The sequence below is a fragment of the Brachyhypopomus gauderio genome, chromosome 11 (genome assembly GCF_052324685.1).
Source record: "Brachyhypopomus gauderio isolate BG-103 chromosome 11, BGAUD_0.2, whole genome shotgun sequence".
Taxonomy (NCBI): domain Eukaryota; kingdom Metazoa; phylum Chordata; class Actinopteri; order Gymnotiformes; family Hypopomidae; genus Brachyhypopomus; species Brachyhypopomus gauderio.
Window position 1 is genome coordinate 14,781,588 of NC_135221.1, and position 25,000 is coordinate 14,806,587.

At 46.5% G+C, this 25,000-nt stretch overlaps 2 protein-coding genes across 6 annotated transcripts in view; one reads left to right on the forward strand and one right to left on the reverse strand.

The window, feature by feature from the left end:
* Nucleotides 1-15,604, forward strand: part of ano10b (anoctamin 10b) — a 26,024-nt gene extending 10,420 nt beyond the window's left edge. For 3 of the 5 annotated variants that reach the window (XM_077022248.1, XM_077022247.1, XM_077022246.1), the window contains exons 7-13: nt 380-435; nt 2,387-2,461; nt 2,556-2,720; nt 3,472-3,663; nt 4,154-4,291; nt 4,727-4,843; nt 5,217-6,091. In XM_077022248.1, the coding sequence (XP_076878363.1) occupies nt 380-435; nt 2,387-2,461; nt 2,556-2,720; nt 3,472-3,663; nt 4,154-4,291; nt 4,727-4,843; nt 5,217-5,258 (785 nt within the window). In that variant the 3' untranslated portion in view covers nt 5,259-6,091. Of the gene's footprint in view, nt 1-379; nt 436-2,386; nt 2,462-2,555; nt 2,721-3,471; nt 3,664-4,153; nt 4,292-4,726; nt 4,844-5,216; nt 6,092-9,131; nt 10,954-15,172 lie in introns of those variants that run through there. The other 2 variants (XM_077022250.1, XM_077022249.1) reach the window with 2 other exon arrangements.
* The window catches only part of snrkb (SNF related kinase b), a 24,738-nt gene continuing 5,873 nt past the window's right edge, over nt 6,136-25,000 (reverse strand). The window contains exons 2-6 of the mRNA XM_077022244.1: nt 22,308-22,985; nt 14,234-14,375; nt 11,122-11,334; nt 10,521-10,637; nt 6,136-10,305 (exon numbers count right to left, since the gene is read on the reverse strand). Of these exons, the coding sequence (XP_076878359.1) occupies nt 9,126-10,305; nt 10,521-10,637; nt 11,122-11,334; nt 14,234-14,375; nt 22,308-22,896 (2,241 nt within the window). The 5' untranslated portion in view covers nt 22,897-22,985 and the 3' untranslated portion in view covers nt 6,136-9,125. The remainder of the gene's footprint in view (nt 10,306-10,520; nt 10,638-11,121; nt 11,335-14,233; nt 14,376-22,307; nt 22,986-25,000) is intronic.

Here is a 25,000-nt window from a genome sequence, read left to right on the forward strand (position 1 = left end):
GTTTTGACACAAGTACACAGGCTGGTGTGTGTGGTTAGGTGAAGAGGTTGTTGCTTAGTTACAAACTTGTGCGCATGATTAGATGAAGAGACAGTTGCTTAGTGACAGGCTGGTGTGCATGTTTAGGTGAAGAGGCTGTTGCTTAGTGACAGGCTGGTGTGCCTGGTTAGGTGATGATGTATTTAATTTTGTGGGACTGAGTGTATGGTAGAAGAAGTGCTACATTAGAGGAAGAGTACTTCAGAGCAGAGTGTAGTTATGATGTAAGAAGACTTACCATTGAGCCCAAGAATGTGAAATGATGCTGTTTAAAATGATACAGACTCTCTCTATCTCTCTCTCTCTCTCTCTCCCTTCCCCCCCTCTTTTCCTCCATCAGAGAACCATAGAGAGGAATCATCCTTTGAGAAACATCACACTGCTAAGGTTCTGGTGGTGAGTCCATCTACCCAGCTACTCTCATTTCTCTTTTCTCTTCTCCATTCATTTGTTCAGTCTCTCACTCTTCTGCTTGGTCGCTACCAGTCCACTAAAAGCATTATCTTCTTATACATGCAAATAAAAACATTATGTTCTATAAACCGCAAATAGATGTCTGGTTTGAACGAATGTGCATGTAACTCAGAACCACTTCTGCATTGTCGTCATGCTCTGAAGGCAACAGTGTTGCGTTTCTCTCCACGTGTCTGTCCCCAACAATGTTGCGTTTCTCTCCACGTGTCTGTCCCCAACAATGTTGCGTTTCTCTCCACGTGTCTGTCCCCTACAGTGTTGCGTTTCTCTCCACGTGTCTTGTCCCTACAGTGTTGCGTTTCTCTCCACGTGTCTGTCCCCAACAATGTTGCGTTTCTCTCCACGTGTCTGTCCCCAACAATGTTGCGTTTCTCTCCACGTGTCTGTCCCCTACAGTGTTGCGTTTCTCTCCACGTGTCTGTCCCCTACAGTGTTGCGTTTCTCTCCACGTGTCTGTCCCCAACAGTGTTGTGTTTCTCTCCACGTGTCTGTCCCCTACAGTGTTGCGTCTGTCCCCAACAGTGTTGCGTTTCTCTCCACGTGTCTGTCCCCTACAGTGTTGCGTTTCTCTCCACGTGTCTGTCCCTAACAGTGTTGCGTTTCTCTCCACGTGTCTGTCCCCTACAGTGTTGCGTTTCTCTCCACGTGTCTGTCCCCTACAGTGTTGCGTTTCTCTCCACGTGTCTTGTCCCTACAGTGTTGCGTTTCTCTCCACGTGTCTGTCCCCTACAGTGTTGCGTTTCTCTCCATGTGTCTGTCCCCTACATTGTTGCGTTTCTCTCCACGTGTCTGTCCCCAACAGTGTTGAGTTTCTCTCCACGTGTCTGTCCCCTACAGTGTTGAGTTTCTCTCCACGTGTCTGTCCCCTACAGTGTTGAGTTTCTCTCCACGTGTCTGTCCCCAACAATGTTGAGTTTCTCTCCACGTGTCTGTCCCCAACAATGTTGCGTTTCTCTCCACGTGTCTGTCCCCAACAATGTTGCGTGGTGTTATCTGTTTCTCTTCTTTTTAGCTGTGTCTTATCTTCCCTCTTATTAATGTAAATTAGCGTAAATGCCTTAAATCGGTGACTTAAGGAGACGTGTTGCTCATATTGTGTGTGTTGTTGGTGCTGAGGTGCTTAATATGTGTGTGTGGTGTTTCTGTTTTAGCAGAGACTGTGGGCAGTACACACAGCCTGTTAGTGGGTATATGAGTGTTGGGTACATGTACAGTTAGTATGTGGAGGGAGAGAAAAGGTTTCTAAAAAGGAGTATCATATGTGATAATAAAAGTCGAAGCCTCTCTCTCTCGCTCACTCTCTCTCTGTATCTCTCTCTCTCTCTCTCTCTCTCACACTCTATGTCTCTCTTTCTGTCTCTCTGTCTCTCTCTCCCTCAGGGCTCAGCTCTGGTCTGCTTTCTCATAGGACTATTAATAATAGTAAAACTACAGCAGGTGTTCTACTCTGAAAGTCCCAGGTGTATTTCCATTGCTGATAAGTGTGAATCCCAGAGCAGTATTACAAATTTAGAGCTATTTAAAGTGCAAAATTTAATCTCTCCCTCCTCCCTCTCTCTCCCTCTCTCTCCCTCTCTCTCCCTCTCTCTCTCTCTCTCTCCCTCTCTCTCCCTCTCTCTCCCTCTCTCTCCCTCTCTCTCCCTCCTCACTCTCTCTCCCTCCTCCCTCTCTCTCCCTCTCTCTCCCTCTCTCTCCCTCTCTCTCCCTCTCTCTCCCTCCTCACTCTCTCTCCCTCTCTCTCCCTCTCTCTCCCTCTCTCTCCCTCTCTCTCCCTCCTCACTCTCTCTCCCTCCTCACTCTCTCTCCCTCTCTCTCCCTCTCTCTCCCTCTCTCTCCCTCTCTCTCCCTCTCTCTCCCTCTCTCTGCCTTCCAGTTCACCTTTTTCAACAACTTTGCTGTGTTGTTCCACATCGCCTTCTTCAAGCAGGACCTGCCCCTGCTCCGTAAGGTGAGTGCTGTTCTTCACACATCAAACGTCACGTGTGACCATTGTTAGCGTTGACCCACGACATGACCTCTGGCGTGACCCCTGGTGTGTGCAGAGGCTGTCGTCGCTGCTGATCCTGTCTCAGGTGGTGAACCAGTTCACGGAGGTGATGGTGCCGTACATCGTGGACCGCATCTATGGCTCCTCCCAGAAGGAGCTGAAGGAGGACGACCCGGCGGCCGACCACATGCAGGCGGAGGGGAGTCAGCCTCCATTTCCCGTGAGCTGCGTTCCCCTCTGTCTCCTTTCCTCACTCAAACCAGGCTCGAGTAGAGATGGTAGGAGCTCGGGGGAGGAGAGAGGAGATGGGGAGTGAGACGGGGAGAGACGGAGTCAGATTGTGACTGGGAGTGAGAATGTAGGAGAGTGAGTGAGTGTTAGTGAGGGGATGAATACGTGTGGGGCAGGAGATAGTCACTGAGTGGCTGTGAGAGAGTCGATTAGTTTAGGAGTGTGATTGAAGAGTGCAGAGTGACTGTGTACTTATTAGTGAGAGAGTGAATAAGTGAGGGAGTAAGAGTGTGCCATGTGAGTTAAATGTGAGTGAGTGGATAGGAGTGAGAGATACTCCAATGGGGAGGGTGGTGTGAGGGAGAGTGTCTCTGAGTAAGGTTAAATGGGTGCTGTGGTCACTGTGCTGGCTTTTTGGTGCGGTGGTCAGAGCTGTTGGACGTGGGTTCGAGTCCCAGGTGGGGTGGCTAGCTGCAACTCCTGCCACAGTGTGGGTGAAAGGTTGTATGAGTCATTCATGAGCCGTTTTTTCTTTGAAGAGTAATTGTGAGTGAAACCCATTAAATAGCCTTCATGTTGCGTATTGTAATAAATGACAACACAATCATATAAGTTAAATGGCTCCCAGCAATCCTCACTCCCTTTATTTACTTCTCTTTGTCCTCTGTGTGTGTGTGTGTGTGTGTGTGTGTGTGTGTGTGTGTGTGTGTGTGTGTGTGTGTGTGTGTGTGTGTGTTCAGGGTTTGTTTGCAGAGTACATTGAGCTGCTTGTGCAGTTTGGATATCTGAGTCTGTTCTCGTGTGTGTATCCCCTCACGGCACTTCTGTTGCTGCTCAACAACATCACAGAGATCCGTGGCGACGCCTACAAGATTTGCCGCCTGTTCCGCAAACCATTTGCTCCACCCGAGGCTAGCATAGGGGTGTGGCAGGTGAGATGGGGCGGGGCTAACTCCTCAGAGCAGGAAGAGTCTGACGCTGTGCTTCCTGTTGAGAGCCTGGTGGTTGTGTGTGTGTGTGTGTGTGTGTGTGTGTGTGTGTGTGTGTGTGTGTCATTGTTCATGATAAAATGTGGCTCCGTTTAGAAGAACAGAGATTAGACATATGCTTGACTTATTTGCCTTTGATCTTTGCCTGTAATCTTTCAAAGCGGTGCTAGGACCTCCTTTGATACACACATCTGCATGTATCCACACCTGTGGAGAGTGTGTGGTAACACTTGGGTTGCAGGTTTTCAGCCCAGCAGTGAAATGTAATTAGCCTATATATTGTATGATAGCTTTGTTGAATTGAACTGCTTTATTATTCCTGATTTAATCATAGGAAAGCATGTCAATATGGAACATTGACTGTGACTGTGCGTATGTGTGGGTATTGTTCTGTCTGTTACTGCGTGCATGCGTGTGTGTGTGTGCTCCTCAGGTAGCATTTGAGCTGCTGGGTTTTGTCTCAGTGCTCTCAAACTGCTGGTTGTTCCTGATGGCTCCGCTGGTGAGGGCCTTCATCCAGAATAACGCCCTAAACCCTAGCAGCGTGCTTCTCTTGGCTATTCTCGTCGAGGTCAGAGCCTAAACACACATGGCCATGCCCTGTCATACACGGCTAAATAGCTAACATCTTCATATTTGCTGTAGCTAATTTACATTTACATTTATGGCATTTGGCAGACGCCCTTATCCAGAGTGACTTACATTTTTATCTCATTTTTTATACAAATGAGCAATTGAGGGTTAAGGGCCTTGCTCAGGGGCACCTCTGTCATGGCCTCAGGTCTGGGGATCGAACCCACGACCCTCCGGTCACAAGACCAGTTGCCTAACCACCAGGCCAAACACATTAATGCCTTTAGATGAACTGACCTTACGATATGCAACGTTTACGCACTTCTTGAAGTGTATGTTTTACTGCACTCTTTGGTGTTAATTATCCACTAAGTTGAACCTGTCGCATTTGAAGCTTTTCCATCACTTCCGAATGTGTCTTCACGTTCCACAGCATGTTCTTATCGTGGTGAAGCTCATTTTGGCGTTCATGATTCCTGACGAACCGGACTGGGTCCGGATCAAGAGGGAGCAGATTGAGTATCGTTCCATGAAAGCCCTGAGCCAGCAGGTAGTGCAGAGTTTGCTGATTCTGGCCCCTGCGTTCAGACCTCTTGTGTTTGGCAGTGGGGCCGGTTTACTGTGGCTAGGTTTATCATTTATTCATATATCATTTATTTTATGAACTAAGATTTTGAATTTAGAGATGAGGTGTTATGGTTATCATTAGCATGTTGGGGTTTGGGTCACAGCTGCAATTCTTTAGTCTGATGGATACCCCAATGCTCCCATATTCAACCCTATTGGATCCAGAGATATTGTTTATAGATTCTATTGTTACTGTAGTATTACAGCATGCTTTTTCACATCACAATGAGTTTGTGGACCTTAGGGTCCAAGTTACACTGGTGACTGACAGCCAAACTCCTCCTATCACCTTACAGAAAGTGAAACGCCCACATGGTCCTGCCGCGCTCAAACCCTGAGTCACGCTGCTGGAGGCGGAGCTAACCAGAGGTGTGCAGTTGCCTGGTTACTAAGCCATTACATTTATGCATTGTGTACTTAGCTTTCTGTTGCACCACTTGGTGTGGTGTGCCAAAGGGTGGTGCCTACATCCCCAGGGAGTAATAGAACAAGAAAGAAGTTGGACACAGTGCTTCCCCCTAGAGGGCTACAGTGGAATAACAAAAAGGCTTGTTGAAGTTGGGGATTTTTCAACAGTTAAAAACTGTACAGAGAAGTAGAAACTAGGTGTGGTATGTACACTACAGTAGGGGTAGTAGTGTGTATGATAAAATGTAAAGAAAACATGCTGAAGTTCGTTTGTTAAACCCACCTTACTGCAATTTATTAGCCTTATGTGAAATTAACATATGAACTCCTCCCTCCTCCTTTAAAGCAGACCTATGTTGAGGTTTGACATTTTAAATGCTTTTTTTAAGTGAGAAAATTGTATGTAGGTAAGTTGTCAATATGTCAATGCACTGTGTAATTTTAAAACCCAAACAGGAGACAAATCACACTATTTACAGGCTTTAAGTGACTCTTTACCCTGCGATTTAAATTTGACTGTACTATGTCTTCTACAAACCAAAGAGTTCTCAGCAGCACTCTGAGCCTTGCAGGCCTGTGATGTGCCATGGCCCAGTGGCCCTTTGATGCCTTCACTAAATTATACATCCACTGCTTTATAGCGCAGCTATTATAAGAATGCAAAGAGCAGATTGAACGACTGCAACCACTTCAGTGCCGAACCGGGTATGGTGTCACCACTAATGCACTCAGCCCTTACTCTTAATAAAAACCTGCACTTCTATAGTCTGTGTGTGTTCATTAGAAATAACGGTACCACACAACATGTTGGTTTGGTTTAATCCATTTTAATAAATAAATATAAAAATAAATTAATCTCATTGAAACAGAGTCATAATTTTAATAAGGGTCAATGAAACTGTAGACTTAGCCAGCCGGGACTCTCCCTGGAGAGTGATTCTAGCTGGGACTCTCTCCCTGGAGAGTGATTCTAGCTGGGACTCTCTCCCTGGAGAGTGATTTCAGCTGGGACTCTCTCCCTGGAGAGTGATTTCAGCTGGGACTCTCTCCCTGGAGAGTGATTCCAGCTGGGTGGTAGACTGGAGACAGAATGAGAAAACAGACAACTGAGACAGTGAGTGAGAATGAATGAGAGAATGAGTGAGTTGAGAGCTATTCTTCTGTCCTATGTGTGATCCTGGAATCTACGTCTGCTGTTATTCAGTATCTTACAAGTTTCTTTGCGAATCAGTAACAGGGTCAGGTTTGTATTTTACAACACACTGGTATACACTGTTTGTTAAATATTTAAATGTTTTTCATAGTCTGAAGAATCACAGAATAATAACATGACACTATAGTCATATTGAATAAATTCTGGACACCGTTATGCAACTGCAGAGTAACTACATAACACACACCATACCTGGTAGTGTGTGTGTGTGTGTGTTAAACAGAACCTCTACAAAAGTTGCTGAAGAAACCCTAAACAGCATTTTCTACAGCATTAACATTAACTTTTAAGAATGTAGACTTCTGAACAATGAATGCTGAGCTGCCTCTGACACACTACATGGCTAATGACCCTCGTGACCCTGCAGATCAGTGAAGCCCCTGGACATCCACATCTATGTTTTCTTTTGTAAAAATGAGCATATTTACGGTGTGTCTGGATTATGGAATCTTGATTACACCTAAATTAGTCACTGCTGAAATAACTACCCCACGAAACCTTCTTCAAAGTAGAGCATTTTCTGCCAGTGCTGGTTTTTGCGGCTCTTCTAGACGACCCGTAGTGTGAGAAGCTGTCGGCGTGCCACAAATCTGTTCTGTCTGCACCTGTGTTTAACACTAAACAGTAAACTCACGAGACTCATCCCACCTCAGTGTAGCCACCTCTGCTCCAGCAACCCTCACGACACACAGGAGGTGGGGCTACTTACACCTGTATATGACACACAGGGGGGCGGGGCTACTTACACCTGCACATGTGACTGACACACTAATCAGCGCAGATTTAGAGGTGTGCAATAGTAACTAAACCAAAACCACGTTTCTGTATTAATCTGCACTATGTCTAGCTTTGTTAATTTAGCACAAATTTCCGCAACTGTTACAAGAGATAACTTGAAGCTTTTAAGCAATAGTCCTAAATATATTTTCTATCACATTTTAAAAAATCTCATAACCTCTTTTATGATGCTGAGGTCATTTCAGTGGAAAATGTGTAACTGACAACTTGTGACACAGAGAGAAGCTAGTTTCGTGGAATGGTTTGTTAGGTCAAAACACATCATGTCTATAGCGTATAGCTTACACAGATAATGACACACATGCCCAAAACAATATACACGCACTACAGGAGCAGAAGTGTGGTAGAGCTTATACTGAGAGGATGTGTGCTCAGCAGTCCTGACTGTACAGAGGCACACAATGAAGTCAAATCGATATTTCAAGATTACACAACCAAACCGTTTTGCTCTCTCAAGCACGTCGTCATATGTAGAAAAACAAAAAAAAAAAGTACAACATAAATAAAAGGCAACATAAAACCAATGGTGTGAAGTCATATGTCTCCATGTCTCCCATATACCCTTCATAAGGCTCTAATATGATAAGAATTTCATGTTCAAGAGTGACCATTTGAAACAAACAAACAAAAAAAAAAATAGCTTGAGGAAGACCAGCCTTCTGTTGTCTGATAATGTCCTTTATCACACAAAGTCACAACAACCTCTGTTAAAAGTCCTTTTCTCTTGGAAAAATGTCTTTCCCTGGTCACCCCAGCTAGCGTGATGCTAATGCTAACTGAGCATGCTTCCGTATCCGTGCTGTGGTAGAGAAGCGTTTCCGTCCATGTGTTGTGCCTCTGCTGTAGCGACAGTGGCGTACTGCACCATGGCAACAGGTCTGCGGTTGCCAGACCCTTCCCAGCATTGCGCTGTCTGACTGTCACTTTCATATCTGCCTTTGAGACTTGAAGATGGTGAAGATGACAGTGTGAGGAACTCAGGAACTCCACCCTTATAAAGCTAGCAACGCGTTCAGTCAGGGGTTCTTGACCCTATTCATGGAACAATCTAACCAGTCCATCCTATACTGCAAATTACAATATACGTACTACCTAGACGACTGGTCATAGATGACAGCTAGCAGCCCACGCTTAGTAGTAATTTCAACAGCGCCATGCTAAATGGTGAATGGGAATGCTAGCCATGTGTTTGAACCAACAACCCCCCCCCTCCCGTCTCCCGCTCATGGCTTCTTTTCAGCTCAAGCTCTGCTCTGGGGAGACCATTACAGTGCAAAACAACAAGCGATTGTATTAAACAGGGTGCTCCTACACTTGCAAGTCATACGCTATGTCTAATAAAGGTCACTGAGCACACAGCACATCGAGTGGCATCAGTCAATAGCTATCTATGTACACAGCAGCGCTAGGAGGTTAGCCGCCACACAGGAAAGCAGCAGGGGATTCTGGGGGAAAAGGGCGGAGGGACCTAGGGTATGTACGGTAAGTGGGGTGGGTGCTGTCTGTGTGAAGCCAGGGCACCTCTGAGGTCACAGTAAGAGAAGAAGACACATGTTGTGTCTTTAAAGACAAACTACTGGTGGTTGAGAGGCAGGGGAGGGTGAACCATGGGATGCTTGAGGGGTCTGGACAGATTACACACCCATGGAGCCTTTCCTGGAAAGAGAGAAGCATGCACTCATTCTCCTTCCCTCCGCATCTCTCTCTCTCTCTCTCTCTCTCTCTCTCTCTCTCTCTCTCTCTCTCTCACCCTATCCTCTCGCTCTCCCTTTCTCTCTGTCTCCCCCTACAGGACATGGCAACAGTTATACTGAGCGAAAGGGAGCAGTTTCTCTTTGGAGGTGGGCTGGATGTTGAAGGACAGGGCTTTCTCACAGAGGGGAAACTGCAGCAGTCGCTCCCGCAGGTTCACGTTCTTGTTCTTGCCGGGCTCGACCCGGGCGGCCGTCTCGGCAACTCCGTCCCGGGACCCTCGCTTCCCCGGCTGAAGTTTGGTCTGCGTCTCCTCCGTCTTCTCTCCACTGTCTCCCCCCACCCGGCGTGTCTCGACCGTGTCCGGACGCACGTCCACGCAGTGGTTCTTGGGAAGCGGGCGGGGCGAGCCGCCGGAGATGACGCCGGCGTCCGGCAGCCTTGGCTTGGAGGGCGTGTTGTTGTTGGTCTCCAGAGTGTGGGTGGAGGTCTCACGCTGGCCCCAGCAACACTGCACAGCATCCAGAGTGGGTACCAGCGGAGCCACGCCCATCTCTCTGCCCTCTTCGGGCCTATCTGAGGCTTTGAGAAGCTCCTCCTCCCCTGGATTGGGTGGTTCTTCAGGGTGGTAGGTGTCCTGAGTGAGGGGCTGAGTCTCTTCATTTTCTATGAGACCTTGCTGCTCCTCTGCGACTCCGATTGAACGAGCTGCTAAAAGAGGGAACTCCCGCTTTTTACCATGCTCCGCCCCCTCCTCTTCAAGCAACTCCTCCTCTTCAAGCACCTCCTCCTCTAGGATTTTGCACGGTTTCTTCCCCTTGCTTCTCCCCTGACACGTCACGTCCATCTGCTCTGAACTACCACAAGACTTTGACACCGAGCAATGTCCACAGGAAGACTCAGAGGACGGCTCTGATGGTAGCAGGCTGGCATGCAGAGTGGATTTAATGGGTTCCCCTTCATCCTCCTCTTCCTCTTCTTCTTCACAGATCTGTTGTAGGGCTCCGAGACTTTTCACTGCTGGTGGTTGTTCTGGGGTCACTGAGCGGAAGCTGAGACCCAGACAGGGACTCGGGCTCCCAAAATCTGCAAAGGAGGTGTCCTGCTGGCTGGGTTTGGGGGCCAGCAGGTCTCCAGACTCACACACGCCCCGACGGACAAACCCTGGAGACAGAGAACCCAGAGGGGCCACAGGAGCCAGAGAAATCCCTCTCAGAGGGTCGACTTGATGGCTTCTGCCTTCTACCAAGTCCAGTGGCTCAGATAAGGGTCTCCTGTTGAAGGAATCCCAGACACAGGGTATAATATGACTTCACAGAATGGGCAGTCATGGATAGTCATGAATCCTCACAGCTTAACACCTTGAGTTAAATATCGTTTTATCTGTGAGGTTTACATTATGTGAATGAGGTTTTTTTTGAGCAGGGAAACTACTGAACTGTGTGTGTGTGTGTGTGTGTGTGTGTGTGTGTGTGTGGGTTTCTCTCACTGTGTAAGTCTTTGTTCGGGAATGAGGCCATTCTGCTCCTGCTTGTCACGCAGGATACGTTCCCCCAGAAGGTAGTACGTGGCCGTGATGTGGTTATATCTGTCTGCCTCCAGGGCCCTGATACACACAGAAAACCACCATTACCCACAAGATCACACACGATCAACCTGGCCGCTCTTGTAATGCAACATAGTAATACACATTGACTCTCTGTACTCATTATCCACAGACTAATAATTTCTTCAGAAGAGCAAAGAATATGTCTGATGGTTGTTACAGGGTGTTTCACAGTGTCTTACACTGTAATTAATGTTACGTTGTAATGGTATAATACAATTTTGTAATATAAATAAATTACAATAAATAATAACAAATTAATGTCTGTCCAACGAAATGTAATGTGAAAAACAATAAACCAATTACAACTCCTAAATAGTCAACAACTGGACTATAATGATCTGTACAAAATAGCTTAGAAAAAATGTCTCCCGAGAAACATTTCACATATAATGTATTTAATAATGTTATATAATTAAAGTATTCCAGATGATTTTAATTAAGATATGAAGAATGTGCAGTGAGTGCGTTTGCGAGCTCTCACTCCTGGATGGTGTCCCTGTCAGCGATGCTTCCTGCCGTCATGGCCTGCAGAATGAGCTGGTGCTCCTCAGCTGAGAGGCAGCGGTGAGAGGTGAGGGGGACAGTGCTGGGTACCACCGGCGAGGGGTCGGTGCCCTGGAGCCAGGGGTGACCCTCGATCTCAGACAGGCCGGCCCGCTTAGAAGGGTCCCTCTGTAGCATCCGTGAGATGAGGCTGAGGGGAAAGAAATGTAGATAGAGAGAGGGAGAGGGAGGGAGAAAGATAGAGAGGGAGTGAGAAAGAGAGGAAGGGAGAGGGAGTGAGAAAGAGAGATAGGGAGAAAGGGAGATAAAGGGAGTGAGAAAAAAAGGTAAAAAGTAGAGGACAGATGAAAGAAAAAAAAGAGAAAGAGAAGGTGAGATGGAAGTGTTATTTCAACTTATCAGCAGAACAAATAAATCAGAAATGGACCCCCCCCCACAAACAAGCTGACTGTCGTCCCCACCCAAGGCCTGTCTCCATCCATCCATCTCTTTTCTATTTCATCTCTCTTCCTCAGCCTCACTTTTCCCACTCGCTCTCACCACCCTAATACATATTCATGGCCCCGCTGACAGGCGCCCATATTTGCATAGGCGCATCTGACTGTGATAAGAGAACGAATGAAACAAAAGTGCTTATCTCACTATTCATTAATATTCATGAGCACCTGCAGAGCACAGTAATGCGGATGGAAGCCGGGGCTGTGCTTTCCCAGTACATGTGGGAACGCGCGTGCACAAACGTGTGTGTATGCATGTGTGTTTGAGTGACTGAATACACTCTGCCACAATCATTTATTTACTCTGTCTGAGTGTTTTACTTCATGGTTTTACTTCATGGTTGTGGTTGAGTCAATACATGCAAATAGCATGGCCAGCAGGGGGCGACACATCACTCTCAGTGTATATATTTTTGGGCATGTTTGTTTTGCCCAGTGGCTAATCTAGTATAATCAGAGCAGATGATGGCTCACCCTCACACCTGCTCTAGATGTGCTAGCATGCTCTGGGCCTGTGCCCTTTGTAACACTCATCTGAGCTGAGCTCTGCTCTCTAGCAGCAAAATACCCACAAAAAATACTATTTGACAGGAAAACACAGAGAGATGGATTATTTCCACCCAGAGTATTTCACAGTTATAGATAATATGAGCCAAATGTCTTTTTCACCCCGTTTCTGTTTTGGTCTGTGCCACGGTGATGTTCTAAAATGTTTTGCCAGGACAGGCTGGAAGAATACAGACGTCATTAAGGAAAATCAGAATCAGAGTTCAGCTGGAAGACAGTGAGGCTAGATCCTTCACCACATCAGCCCTCCCCAAGGACATGGGTGTTCTGGACAAGGAACCGCTTCCCATTAAAGGAGCTTTTGATCGGGGTAAAAATCACGTGACCTAGTCGCTATGTTTGGCTGTGCGGTCCAGTGCAGATGTCTCTTTCACACACACACACACAAACACACACACACACACACACCCCTTGGTGAGCTGGTTTTTGGTGTATAGCCCTGCTATAACACGTGTGTACTGTATTGATAACAGCAGCACCACAACCACCCATGAGTCCCATGTGAGGGCGTTACTAACTGGATTCGTAGCCTGCAGATTTGCGGCTGTCTGAGACTCGGAGGAGCTGGGGGGGGGGCACTCGGGTCTCCTGCTTCACTGCTCACCTCCCTGCCCAGGAGGGCATGAATCATCACAAAGTAAACAGAGAACGGGAGAAATTGGGCAACAGACCTGGAACCTCTCAGAGCTTTGGAAGTCTCAAGCAGTTTTTCAGTTCCAAACTGCCAATCAGATTTCCAGACCCGGATTTTGTAATCAGTGATTGGCCACTTTGTCGTCACTACTGAATCCCACGTAAAGGAAAAATAATTGCACCTTGAGGGCTGTGGTTTCAGCTACCTATTACAAAACTTCCGCTTGTTTTAGAGCTGAAGAATCTGCTGGTTTGAGTGAGCTCTCTTTATTGTGAAAAACCTATCTTGGCACATTCTCCTCTTCAAAATCCCCCGAAATGTAAGGATATTTTTCCCATGATAAATTTATCCTAAAGCAACCGGCTCGTCAAGCAAACTCTGGTTTTAAAGGGATTACTTAAGGAAAATCCAATACTTAAGGGAAACCTCAAGAGTGTGTAACAATTTCACTTAAGAAAACATTTTAAGTGCCACTTAAGGTTTTCGTGTGCAACACCATTATTTTTAAGAAACCGTTTAAATGTATTCTAAAGACGGACTTCTGCTTATCATTTTTAATATAGCTTATGCTCATGGTTTCATGGCTTGTGCTCGTTAATATAACAGGGCACTGGTCTGTTCCCAATCAGCTGCCTTTCATCAGTTCAGTCATAAAACAGCTAAATTCAGTCAGAAGGCACTGCTGAAATGTCTCTGAAGCAGGAGCAGGGGCTCCCCGGGGCCACATGTGGCCTGACTCAAACCACATCATCACTTGGCCCAAGACTATGGATTCTAAAAAGATCTGGAATGTTTTTTTGGTCATAAGAGAGTCTTTGTGTTAGCTCATCCCCTTAGGATTTCTCATTGGCTAACTCCACAGTCATTCTATGCATCAGGCTATTGGCATTGGCTGGCCCAAGTAGAGGTACACAGCAAGAGTACAGAATGTTCAGATGCAGTGGGTCCTGCTCAAGGCTGTTAAGTGAGTGTAAAGTTTAGTGTGACGGTGACAGACAACAATATTCCAGACCATTCTTTTTATGGTCAGGCTGCATTCCACACACACACACACACACACACACACACACACACACACACACACACACACACACACACACACACACATACACACACACACAAATTCTGGCATGGCTGACAAGGCCTAAGTAGCTGAGGTGTGTAAATAAATATGTAATAATAAATGTATGATAAATGAATGTATGATGAATGAGTTGTGATGGTCCCTGTTCGTGGTGGTGTCTGAGAGTTACTAACGCAGTACGGGGGAAGAGTTGGGCTGGTTGTGTATGTGAGATGGGTGTACAGAGAAAAGCAGCCAGTTAGACTCCACGGATGTGTGTGTGTTTGTGTGTGTGTGTGTGTGTGTGTGTGTGTGTCATTGTTCTCACTCTTTGCACTGTGCAGAGACGTGCTCCGGTACGGTGTAGCAGCAGTCCATTATCATTGTGAGGGTCTCGCTGTCCGTGGCCTCCTGAAATGGTGGGTGTCCACACACCAGCATGTAGAGGATCACTCCTAATGACCAGATATCTGAAACACACACATCATACATCGTAATATTTGCATTACCTGCAAAATATAACACATATTAGTCAACAATTCAACTCTGATTATACCAGTGTGTCTGGGAGTCATAAAACACACACACACACACATAGAGGGAATGTGTCAGACTGTGCTGAGTGCGTCATTAATAAGAGTGTAGGTGAAGAGTGTGCTCAGAGGAAGGAACCCAGCTGTGTTCTTATGTAACCACACACACACACACACACACACACACACACACACACACACACACACACACACACCCAGCCAACCCCTGCACTCTGAGCTCCAGCACGGCCGCCTGCGTGTGTGTCTGGCATTCCTGTCCCCTCCCTGAGCAGCAGGCTTCCTCTGGGTCAAGCAGAGATCCCTGGAAACCCCTCCAGAACATTCTGAACTCAGAACGGAGTGAATGGGTCACTGGGAAAGCATATGGGAGAGGGCACAGACAATCTCCTGGAAGAACGCTATTCTGGTCCAAGATGGCCATCCAAAAAAAGAAGAAGCTTACTTTCATAGTACTGCACTGCTGTGTGTGTGTGCGCATGTGTGTTTGTGTGTATGGGGTGTTGGAAGTAGGTCTTAAGTCATCATAAAGTCAGTTCCACACAGAGTTTGCGTTTACTTCTGAACTTAATACTCTACTTGGGCAAATCTGTGATGAAACAAATCTGCTATTAGTTACATTTGAGTCACTCACATTTACTTCTTAATCAGCGGTTTGTGTTTTATTTCATTATGTTCTGCTTACATCACCTTTGTTCTTTATCATTTTATTTCAGACCAGAAGAATCACCAGACGAATGCAAGCGCTTCAACGCCGTTCACACTGAGACGTTAACACCTGCAATTCCACAGCTCCCTCGGTATTTGATTTGTTTTGACTTGTGCCCAAGCTGCTGGTTGGTGGGTTACTTCTACCTGTCTGATTATTCTGGGAGCTACAAGAGTGTCAGGCTGCATCAGGCCTCCTCACATGCTTGGGGCTGGATGCTCGAACAGGGGTCACAGGGGACGCTCTTACTGGGGAAGACCAGTGTCCCAACAGGGCTGTCAAACCAGCCAACAATAGCTCTTTTCTTCTCTTCACTGCACTTTCTGTTCCTACTGAGAACACAAACTCTCTCTCTCTCTCTCTCTCTCTCTCTCTCTCTCTCTCTCTCTCTCTCTCACACACACACACACACACACACACACACACACACACACACACACACAGACTCATACAGATGGACACACTTGGACACACACATAAACATCCAACTCTATGTACTAGGGTTATGTAACTGTGATTGATGGGTTATGGACATTGTTATATCTGTCAGGGGAACACAATTCTCCACACACAATAGTCACAATGTTGATAGTAGTACACACACACACACACACACACACACACACACACACACACACACACACACAAACACACACACAGAGCTCATTTGTTTTTTATTGGTAAACCTGCGATAGATAGCACTGTGTTTCAGCATTGAGACAGACCCATCATATTCAATCAGACTTTACAACATCACCACAGTCAACATGCGCCTTATTTTCTGTGCTGAGGAAAGAGATTGCATACGCTGTGTGTGTGTGTGTGTGTGTGTGTGTGTGTGTGTGTGTGTGTGTGTGTGTGTGTTTGAGGGATTAACGACGTGACTGCAGTTCTTTTACCCAAATGTGTTGAGCTCTTTCACTGGGGTTCACTACTCAGATATCTTGTCACTCTTTCACTGGGGCTCACTTGTCATTTTCTTCTAATTTCTCACCATGTTTCACTGTCACTCCTGTTTTTTCCCTCTCTTTTTCAACATCAGTCAGACACTGTGGGGGTGAACAGGCTCTCCCTCTCTCCCTCTCCTCCCTCCCTCTCCCTCTCCCTCTTCCTCTCTCCCTCTCTCCCTCTCTCCCTCTCTCCCTCTCCCTCTCTCCCTCTCTCCCTCTCCCTCTCTCCCTCTCTCCCTCTCCCTCCCTCCCTCTCCCTCTTCCTCTGCTCCCTCACTGTCTCCTGTTTAATAAAACAGGATTTCAGAGGAAATACTACCTCATAAGCCCCTCTTCCTGTCCCTTCCTGTCTTCTCTCTATCTGTCCCACCCCTACCTGTCCTGTCCCTTCATGTGTCCTACCTCTTCCTGTCCTCTTACCTCTTCCTGTCCCCTCCTGTCCTCGATATCTTCCTCCCCCCCTTCTTCATTTTCCCTCCCTTTTTGTCCTGCTCCTACATTTCTTCCTCTGCCACCGCTCCTGTGTCTCTCTACCACTCTCTTCCCCTCCCTCACTCTCTACCACTCTCTTCCCCTCCCTCACTCTCTACCACTCTCTTCCCCTCCCTCACTCTCTACCACTCTCTTCCCCTCCCTCACTCTCTCCACGCTGCTCCACTCCCGTCACGTCTGCGTTCGTTAGCGCTGTGCACGGACAGCAGGGCCGACACCTCCCAGTCCTGGTTATGGCCACCCTCTTACATCACACGCCACATCTCATCTCAGCTCCATCAGTCTGTCCCAGGACCAGCCTGTCTCGTCCTCCTCAACACTTCACACGGCAAAAGGCTGATCTGTGTACAGCAGGGACCGAGAGCCACATGATGTACAGAGCATATAGAGAGCTGGAGGAACAGCCACTCTGAATTGGCTTTTTAAATATTTTTTATTACCAAATAGAAAATTGCCTACAAATATATTCAAACACCACCTGTCCTCCATCGCCTCTGTCAGCCACTACATATGTGAGTAGTTTTAGACCTTGTAATTCACAGTGTTTATGGTGCTGAGACGGATATATGTTGCATATATGAATACCATGAGATGTTCTGTATGTACCAGGAGTAGAGGCACACACTCATACAGTCAGTCTCTCACAGAGGTGTGTGTGGCAGCGTGCAGAGGTTATATAACGTGACAGTGGTGTGTGAATGAGGACCTCTCTTGTCACAAGGGTCTGTTTTGACTCTGCAGGCTCCTGTCTATGTCAAATGCACATGTGGGTGGGTGTGTGCATGTGTGTGTGCACGCATTCATGGTGGGAGGGAGCGTGTGTGCGTGTGTCTGTGTGTGTGTATATGCGTGCATGCATATGCATGTGAGACGTGTTCATTCAGCATGATGCCTCTTTGCGTTATACTGCATACACAATACACATACACAATTCCTGGACACACACACACACACACACACACACACACACACACACACACACACACACACACACACACACACACACACACACACACACACACACACACACACACACACACACACACACACACACACACACACCAGCGTTCCCTGAGTTACCAAACGCAGCCATGTTCCATGAGTGCTAAACCAAATGGGAAACACACCCACACGGTACATGCCTCTTTACTCACACACCTGAATCATTCGAGTCTATGAACTGTGTGTGTGTGTGTGTGTGTGTGGGAGAGGGTGTGATATTGCATGTGTGAGAGTATGTGTCTGTGTGAATGTGTATGTGTTTGATAGAGTGTGTGTGACTGTGTGTGTGTGTGTGTGTGTGTGTGTGTGTGTGTGTGTGTGTGTGTGTGTGTGACAGGGTGTGTGTGAGAGAGAGAGAGAATGCATGTGTTATTGAGTCAGCGTGTTCCAGCTTATCTCCTTCACAACATCCCTTGCTCTCAGCAACTCAGCAATATCTTTTCTTTCTCTTACACACACACACACACACACACACACACACACACACACACACACACACACACACACACACACACACACACACACAGAGCCACAAAATACACAGGATTCTTGAAAGGTTTCCAGGATCAGTTATTGCTGCCTTGGTTTTGGGAAGGTGTCCCTGAACTGCACAGGTTAGGGGTTTCCAGCTCCCTGCACCAATGATTCAATTAATCAATTATTTAGCAAACCCTTTAAGAGCAAGTAAACAGCAGCACACCTACACTCCTAAACACCTACACACCTAAACACCTACAGACCTAAACACCTACACTCCTAAACACCTACAGACCTAAACACCTACACACCTACAGACCTACACACCTACAGACCTAAACACCTACACTCCTAAACACCTACAGACCTAAACACCTACAGACCTACACACCTACAGACCTAAACACCTACACACCTAGACATAAACACCTAAACACCTACACACCTAAACACCCACAGACCTAAACACCTACACTCCTAAACACCTACAGACCTAAACACCTACAGACCTACACACCTACAGACCTAAACACCTAAACACCTACACACCTAGACATAAACACCTAAACACCTACACACCTAAACACCCACAGACCTAAACACCTACACTCCTAAACACCTAAACATCTACACATCTAAACACATACACACATACTAGTTACACACCTGCACATCTAAACCTAAAAGTTAAAACCTATATAACTACACAAATAAACAGCTATCGAGCTAAATGAAACCAGCACTTACTCTCTTATTTTACCAAATACATATTACTGTTTCTCAAAATAGATTACATCATTCTTCCTCTACACACTCTGAAGTTAATTAACAAATATTCTTACAAGAATTCATTAATTCGTTTATATATTTTCACAAGACTGTTATTCATTTATTTATTCACAGAACATCTAAACCACTCGTTTTGTCCTTGTACTTATTTGCTGACACATTTATTGCCAAGTAAACTTAACACAAGAAAGCACTAATTTGTAATGCCCTTAACACAAGAGAGCACTACTTTGTAATGCCCTTAACACAAGAGAGCACTACTTTGTAATGCCCTTAACACAAGAAAGCACTACTTTGTAATGCCCTTGTGATTTTGGTCTGGGTCACTGAATCGGGTTGAGTGGATGTGTGTATGCTGTGGCAGTGCGGATCACAACAAAGCAGTGATGTGGCAGTGTGTTAAGTAGTGCGATGGACACTGTGTTGGGCAGTGTGTTAGGTAATGTGACGGAAATTGTGTTTGGCAGTGTTAGGTAGCATGTTGGGCAATGTGTTAGGTAGTGTAATGTACACTGTTGGGCAGTGTGTGTATTAGATAGTGTCTTGGGCAGTGTGTTAGGTAGTGTGAGTGACACTGTGTTGGGCAGTGTGATGGACATAGTGTTGGGCAGTGTGTAAGGCAGTGTGTTAAGTAGTGTGTTGGCAAATTTGCTGGGCAGTGTGTTAAGTAGTGTTGGGGGCAGTGTGTTAGGTAGTGTGTTGGCCAGTGTCGTAGGTAGTGTGTTGGGCAGTGTAATGAACACTGAGGTAGCCCTCGAGAGGTTCTCATCTCATATTCCACAGACATCAGTGTCTGCAGATCAAGGTGAAACCATTCCACCAGGTCACACAGCTTCTGCAGTCTGCTCCATGCGCCAAATATCTTATGTGCTGCTCACGTGTGTGCACGTGCCTACATGTGTATGTGTGCGTGTGTGCTGGCTGCATCTCCGAGGATGCTGACCCAGTTCGCGTGCGGCTAATCCTGGATCATGCAGGGCTCTGTGAGAATTACCGGCCCACTCTGACATGCTGCTCCGAGCAGGAGTGATGACAAAAATACAACATTAATAACAACGCAACACAGAAGCCATCACATAGAAGCCTGCAGAAAGAATACATTGGAGCACACATGAGAGAGAGAAAGAGAAAGAGAGAGATGGAGAGAGAGGGGTGAGAGAGGGAGATTAAGAGACATACAGAAAGAGAAACTGTATTCCTGACACTCCTCTACCTCCTCGGTCCCCCTGAGTGAAGTGATTTTTTTCTTATGCTTGTTCTCTCCTAAACCCTCTTCCTCTCTGTCTGTGACCATCTCTCTATTCTTCCTCTCTGTCTGTGACCATCTCTCTATTCTTCCTCTCTGTCTGTGACCATCTCTCTATTCTTCCTCTCTGTCTGTGATCAGGGGCTGGAGCTGTAGAGATGGGGTGAGTTAGGAAAGCAGCAAAAACAAGATGGAGTCTTTCACCATCTAAAACCTGCTCATTAGTCTTCTGTGTGATTCCAGTTTAGGTTTTCTGAATGTAAAAACCTGTTTGGTCTCCCCACTGCAACTCCCCATGACCTCCATCTGTTCACAGACAGATAGATGGAGACAGGTAGTGAGACACTGACTGAGGTAGTGAGACACTGACTGAGGTAGTGAGACTCCGACTGAGGTAGTAAGACACTAACTGAGGTAGTTACACTGACTGAGGTAGTTACACTGACTGAGGTAGTGAGACACTAACTGAGGTAGTTACACTGACTGAGGTAGTGAGACACTAACTGAGGTAGTTACACTGACTGAGGTAGTGAGACACTAACTGAGGTAGTTACACTGACTGAGGTAGTGAGACACTAACTGAGGTAGTTACACTGACTGAGGTAGTGAGACACTAACTGAGGTAGTTACACTGACTGAGGTAGTTACACTGACTGAGGTAGTGAGACACTGACTGAGGTAGTTACACTGACTGAGGTAGTGAGACACTGACTGAGGTAGTGAGAGACACACTGTTACGGTAAGAGTATTACAGCTGCTTACTAAAACACACCCAGAAATACATGCCATGATTCCAGGAGCACCTGGAGTTGGAAGTGTTTGTTCTTCCACAGGAACCCAAACACTCTGTTCAACATGAGGCCCCCAACCCAAACACTCTGTTCAACATGAGGCCCCCCAACCCAAACACTCTGTTCAACATGAGGCCCCCAACCCAAACACTCTGTTCAACATGAGGCCCCCCAACCCAAACACTCTGTTCAACATGAGGCCCCCCAACCCAAACACTCTGTTCAACATGAGGCCCCCCAACCCAAACACTCTGTTCAACATGAGGGCCCCCAACCCAAACACTCTGTTCAACATGAGGGCCCCCAACCCAAACACTCTGTTCAACATGAGGCCCCCCAACCCAAACACTCTGTTCAACATGAGGCCCCCAACCCAAACACTCTGTTCAACATGAGGCCCCCCAACCCAAACACTCTGTTCAACATGAGGGCCCCCAACCCAAACACTCTGTTCAACATGAGGCCCCCCAACCCAAACACTCTGTTCAACATGAGGCCCCCAACCCAAACACTCTGTTCAACATGAGGCCCCCAACCCAAACACTCTGTTCAACATGAGGCCCCCCAACCCAAACACTCTGTTCAACATGAGGGCCCCCAACCCAAACACTCTGTTCAACATGAGGCCCCCCAACCCAAACACTCTGTTCAACATGAGGCCCCCCAACCCAAACACTCTGTTCAACATGAGGCCCCCCAACCCAAACACTCTGTTCAACATGAGGCCCCCCAACCCAAACACTCTGTTCAACATGAGGCTCCCCAACCCAAACACTCTGTTCAACATGAGGCTCCCCAACCCAAACACTCTGTTCAACATGAGGCCCCCCAACCCAAACACTCTGTTCAACATGAGGCCCCCAACCCAAACACTCTGTTCAACATGAGGCCCCCAACCCAAACACTCTGTTCAACATGAGGCCCCCCAACCCAAACACTCTGTTCAACATGAGGCCCCCCAACCCAAACACTCTGTTCAACATGAGGGCCCAACACCCCCCCCCCCCCCCGCTGCCACCGTGTTCTCAGAAAATGGTGTGTACGAGTGTGTATGTATGTGTACAGTGAGGAGTGTATCACTCAGTGCTGTGTGTACTAGGATGGCTGTTCTGTTCTTGCTAACATAATGAATTCGGTGAAATAAAGTGAATTCGGTGAAACTAAAATAATGCTATTCTGTGTTTGAGCTATTTGTGTTTTGGTTCAGAAGTGCCACACATATTGTTAATGAGTATTTTTAGAAATTTGTAAACATTTGGAAAAGTAAGATACACAGATAAGAAACATGTGCACACACTCACAAACACACACAGACAGACACACGCATACACAGAGATAAATACATACACACACACACGAAGACACACACAAACACAAACACATCCATCCGCTTACCCACGGCAGGGGCGTCATACTCTTCTCCGAGCAGTATCTCCGGGGCAGAGTATGCCAGTGATCCACAGCTGGTCATCAGCATGGTCCCGGGTTGGAAGTGGTTACTGAACCCAAAGTCCGTCAGCTTGACGGTGCCCTGCTGCCGGAAGAACACCACGTTCTCGGGTTTCAGGTCGCGGTGCACCACGTGCAGCCGGTGACAATATGCGATGGCTCGCACGATCTGCGCAAAGTGCGTCTTGGCCGTATCCTCGGCAATGCCGCCCTCGTGACGCAAGATGTAATCGTACATGTCGCCGCCGTCGGCCAGCTCCAGGATGAGGTAGAGCTTGGTGTGCGTATCGATGACCTCGTACAGGCGAACCACGTTGGGGTGTTGTACCAGCTTCATGCAACGAACCTCCTGAAGCAGGTGGCCCGTGGCCAGACTGTCCAGCTTGGTCTTGTCGATGACCTTCACGGCCACGAGCTGCCCGGTGAAGACGTGCCGGGCGAGCTTGACGACGGCAAAGTGACCTTTGCCCAGGGTGCGGTCCAGGTCGTACAGACCGGCGATCTTGCCCTCATAGCCGCTCTTGGTGGCGGCCATTTCGGATCGAGGTGGCGGGGTGCGGTGACGGGGAGATGTTGTGTGAGCCAGTAGGGGTGGCGGAACCTCACGGCCTATTGAATCATTGTCTAGGAAAGGGAAGATGGAGGGAGTGGTGAGACAGGACTCGGTTTAGATGTGGACAGTTAAAGGCCATTTCTCATATTAGAATGGCATTCTGCTTAAATATAAAAAGGCATTCAAGACATTCTGCTTCAAGGACTAGGTATGATTTACTAATCCCTCACCAATCTTCCATCCATGTGGGCATATATGGGAGTGTCTGGAAGATCTTGTTCTTGTTAACATTCCAAAGGTTTTAACCTGATATATGGTTGTTCAAACATGCCTTAGTAGGTTGTGCGTGTGTGTATGTAGTCCTTAGGCAGTGTGTATTGTGTGTGAACCGGTTCAGTGAGGTTCCACACAGACCACTCGCTAGAACAAAGCTCTTATGACCTGCCTCTGTCTGAGTCTTTATTTGAGAATACAACAGTACATGACACAATGTACAGGCACATGACACAATGCTTAGGGAACATGGTCAGGTTCACTCTTGTGTACCGAGACAGAGGAGTAATGTCCTTGCTTCCTTCACGGGACACATACAGTAAATAGTGAGAGGTAAACAGCATGAAGAATGTGCACAAGTGAAAGAAGGGAAGAGAGAAAAAGAGGGAGAGAAAAAAAAGAGAGAGATGGAGGGCGAGAGAGCTAGTGAGGCAGACCGGGAGACAGCTATTCAGAAGCTCTGTTTGTTCTGTGATGTTATAAATAAGCAAACAAACAAAAAAAACATGCTGTTGACATGCAGGTGTAAATGTTCTAGAGTCTGTCTGGAGGCCTGGAATAGCAGTGCTGAAATAATCTAATACATCTTTGATATTTTGGAAGAATCTGTTTCAAATGTTTACGCTGTTCAGTTGCTTTGCCTGCCAGTCAAGGTGCACATTTCTATCAGTTCAATGGGATGATGGACCTGCAGCGGAAAATATGAGATGTGTTGTCGTATCGCCAGATCATCCTGAACTACAATAAAATACATGAATTAATTAAAATACAAAACAAGACTTGTGCTTTGATTTCGGCAGCACGTGAGATTACGGTTTTGTCATTTTGGTACATTTTGAAGGTTATAATTAGCTAACATTACCTAGCTAAAACACAGTTATGACATGGTTGCTTGGTAACAGTCTCGCATCCAGACTTGAAGAACAGCAGAATGAGCCCACAGGTGGGGAGAAGCAGTGTAGACTCTGCTTAGTTAAAAGTGTGAACACCTCGTGAAACTGAGCTCCTACCTCCTGGGTTACCTAACAAACACTTACAGTGTATTTGTTTTGATTGGGTTACCTAACAAACACTTACAGAGTGTTTGTTTTGATTGGGTTACCTAACAAACACTTACAGTGTATTTGTTTTGATTAGGTTACCTAACAAGCAGTTACAGTGTGTTTGTTTTGATTGGGTTACCTAACAAACACAGTGTATTTATTTTGATTAGGTTACCTAACAAACAGTTACAGTGTGTTTGTTTTGATTGGGTTACCTAACAAACACTTACAGTGTATTTGTTTTGATCAAATATTACCCATGTGTTTTTTCATAGGGTTTCTAGACAACCCAGTACCAAAGACAAGTGTTTGCCACACAAGTCTGTACAGTTCGTGAAGCAGGCGTTACAATCACAAAACGATCCTATAAGCCTTCGAGAATGTGTGCTTGACATAACAAATCCAACTAAAATCTAAATCCAACTGACTATAACTGCAGCCATAGCAACACAAACATATTTTTGTTTACACTCGGCTGTTACCAGTGTTTCTTACCAACGCTAACTCAGGGTGTGTTCAGACTAGTAGATTTAGTTTGATTAGAACAAACCCTGGTGTGGTCGTTCTGCTCGGTTTAAGACTAAGTGTGAATGCTTCCTTTTGAACTCGGGTGTGGCCTAAATAAGTGCTATATAAATCGAACATTCATTCATTCATTCATTCATTCACAAGGACCACCTTAACAGGTTTACCTTGGAACATTTCTAAACGAATTTCAGTGCAGTTTGTTTGAAGTATGTACATAATAAGAACCAAACACAGGATGTGAT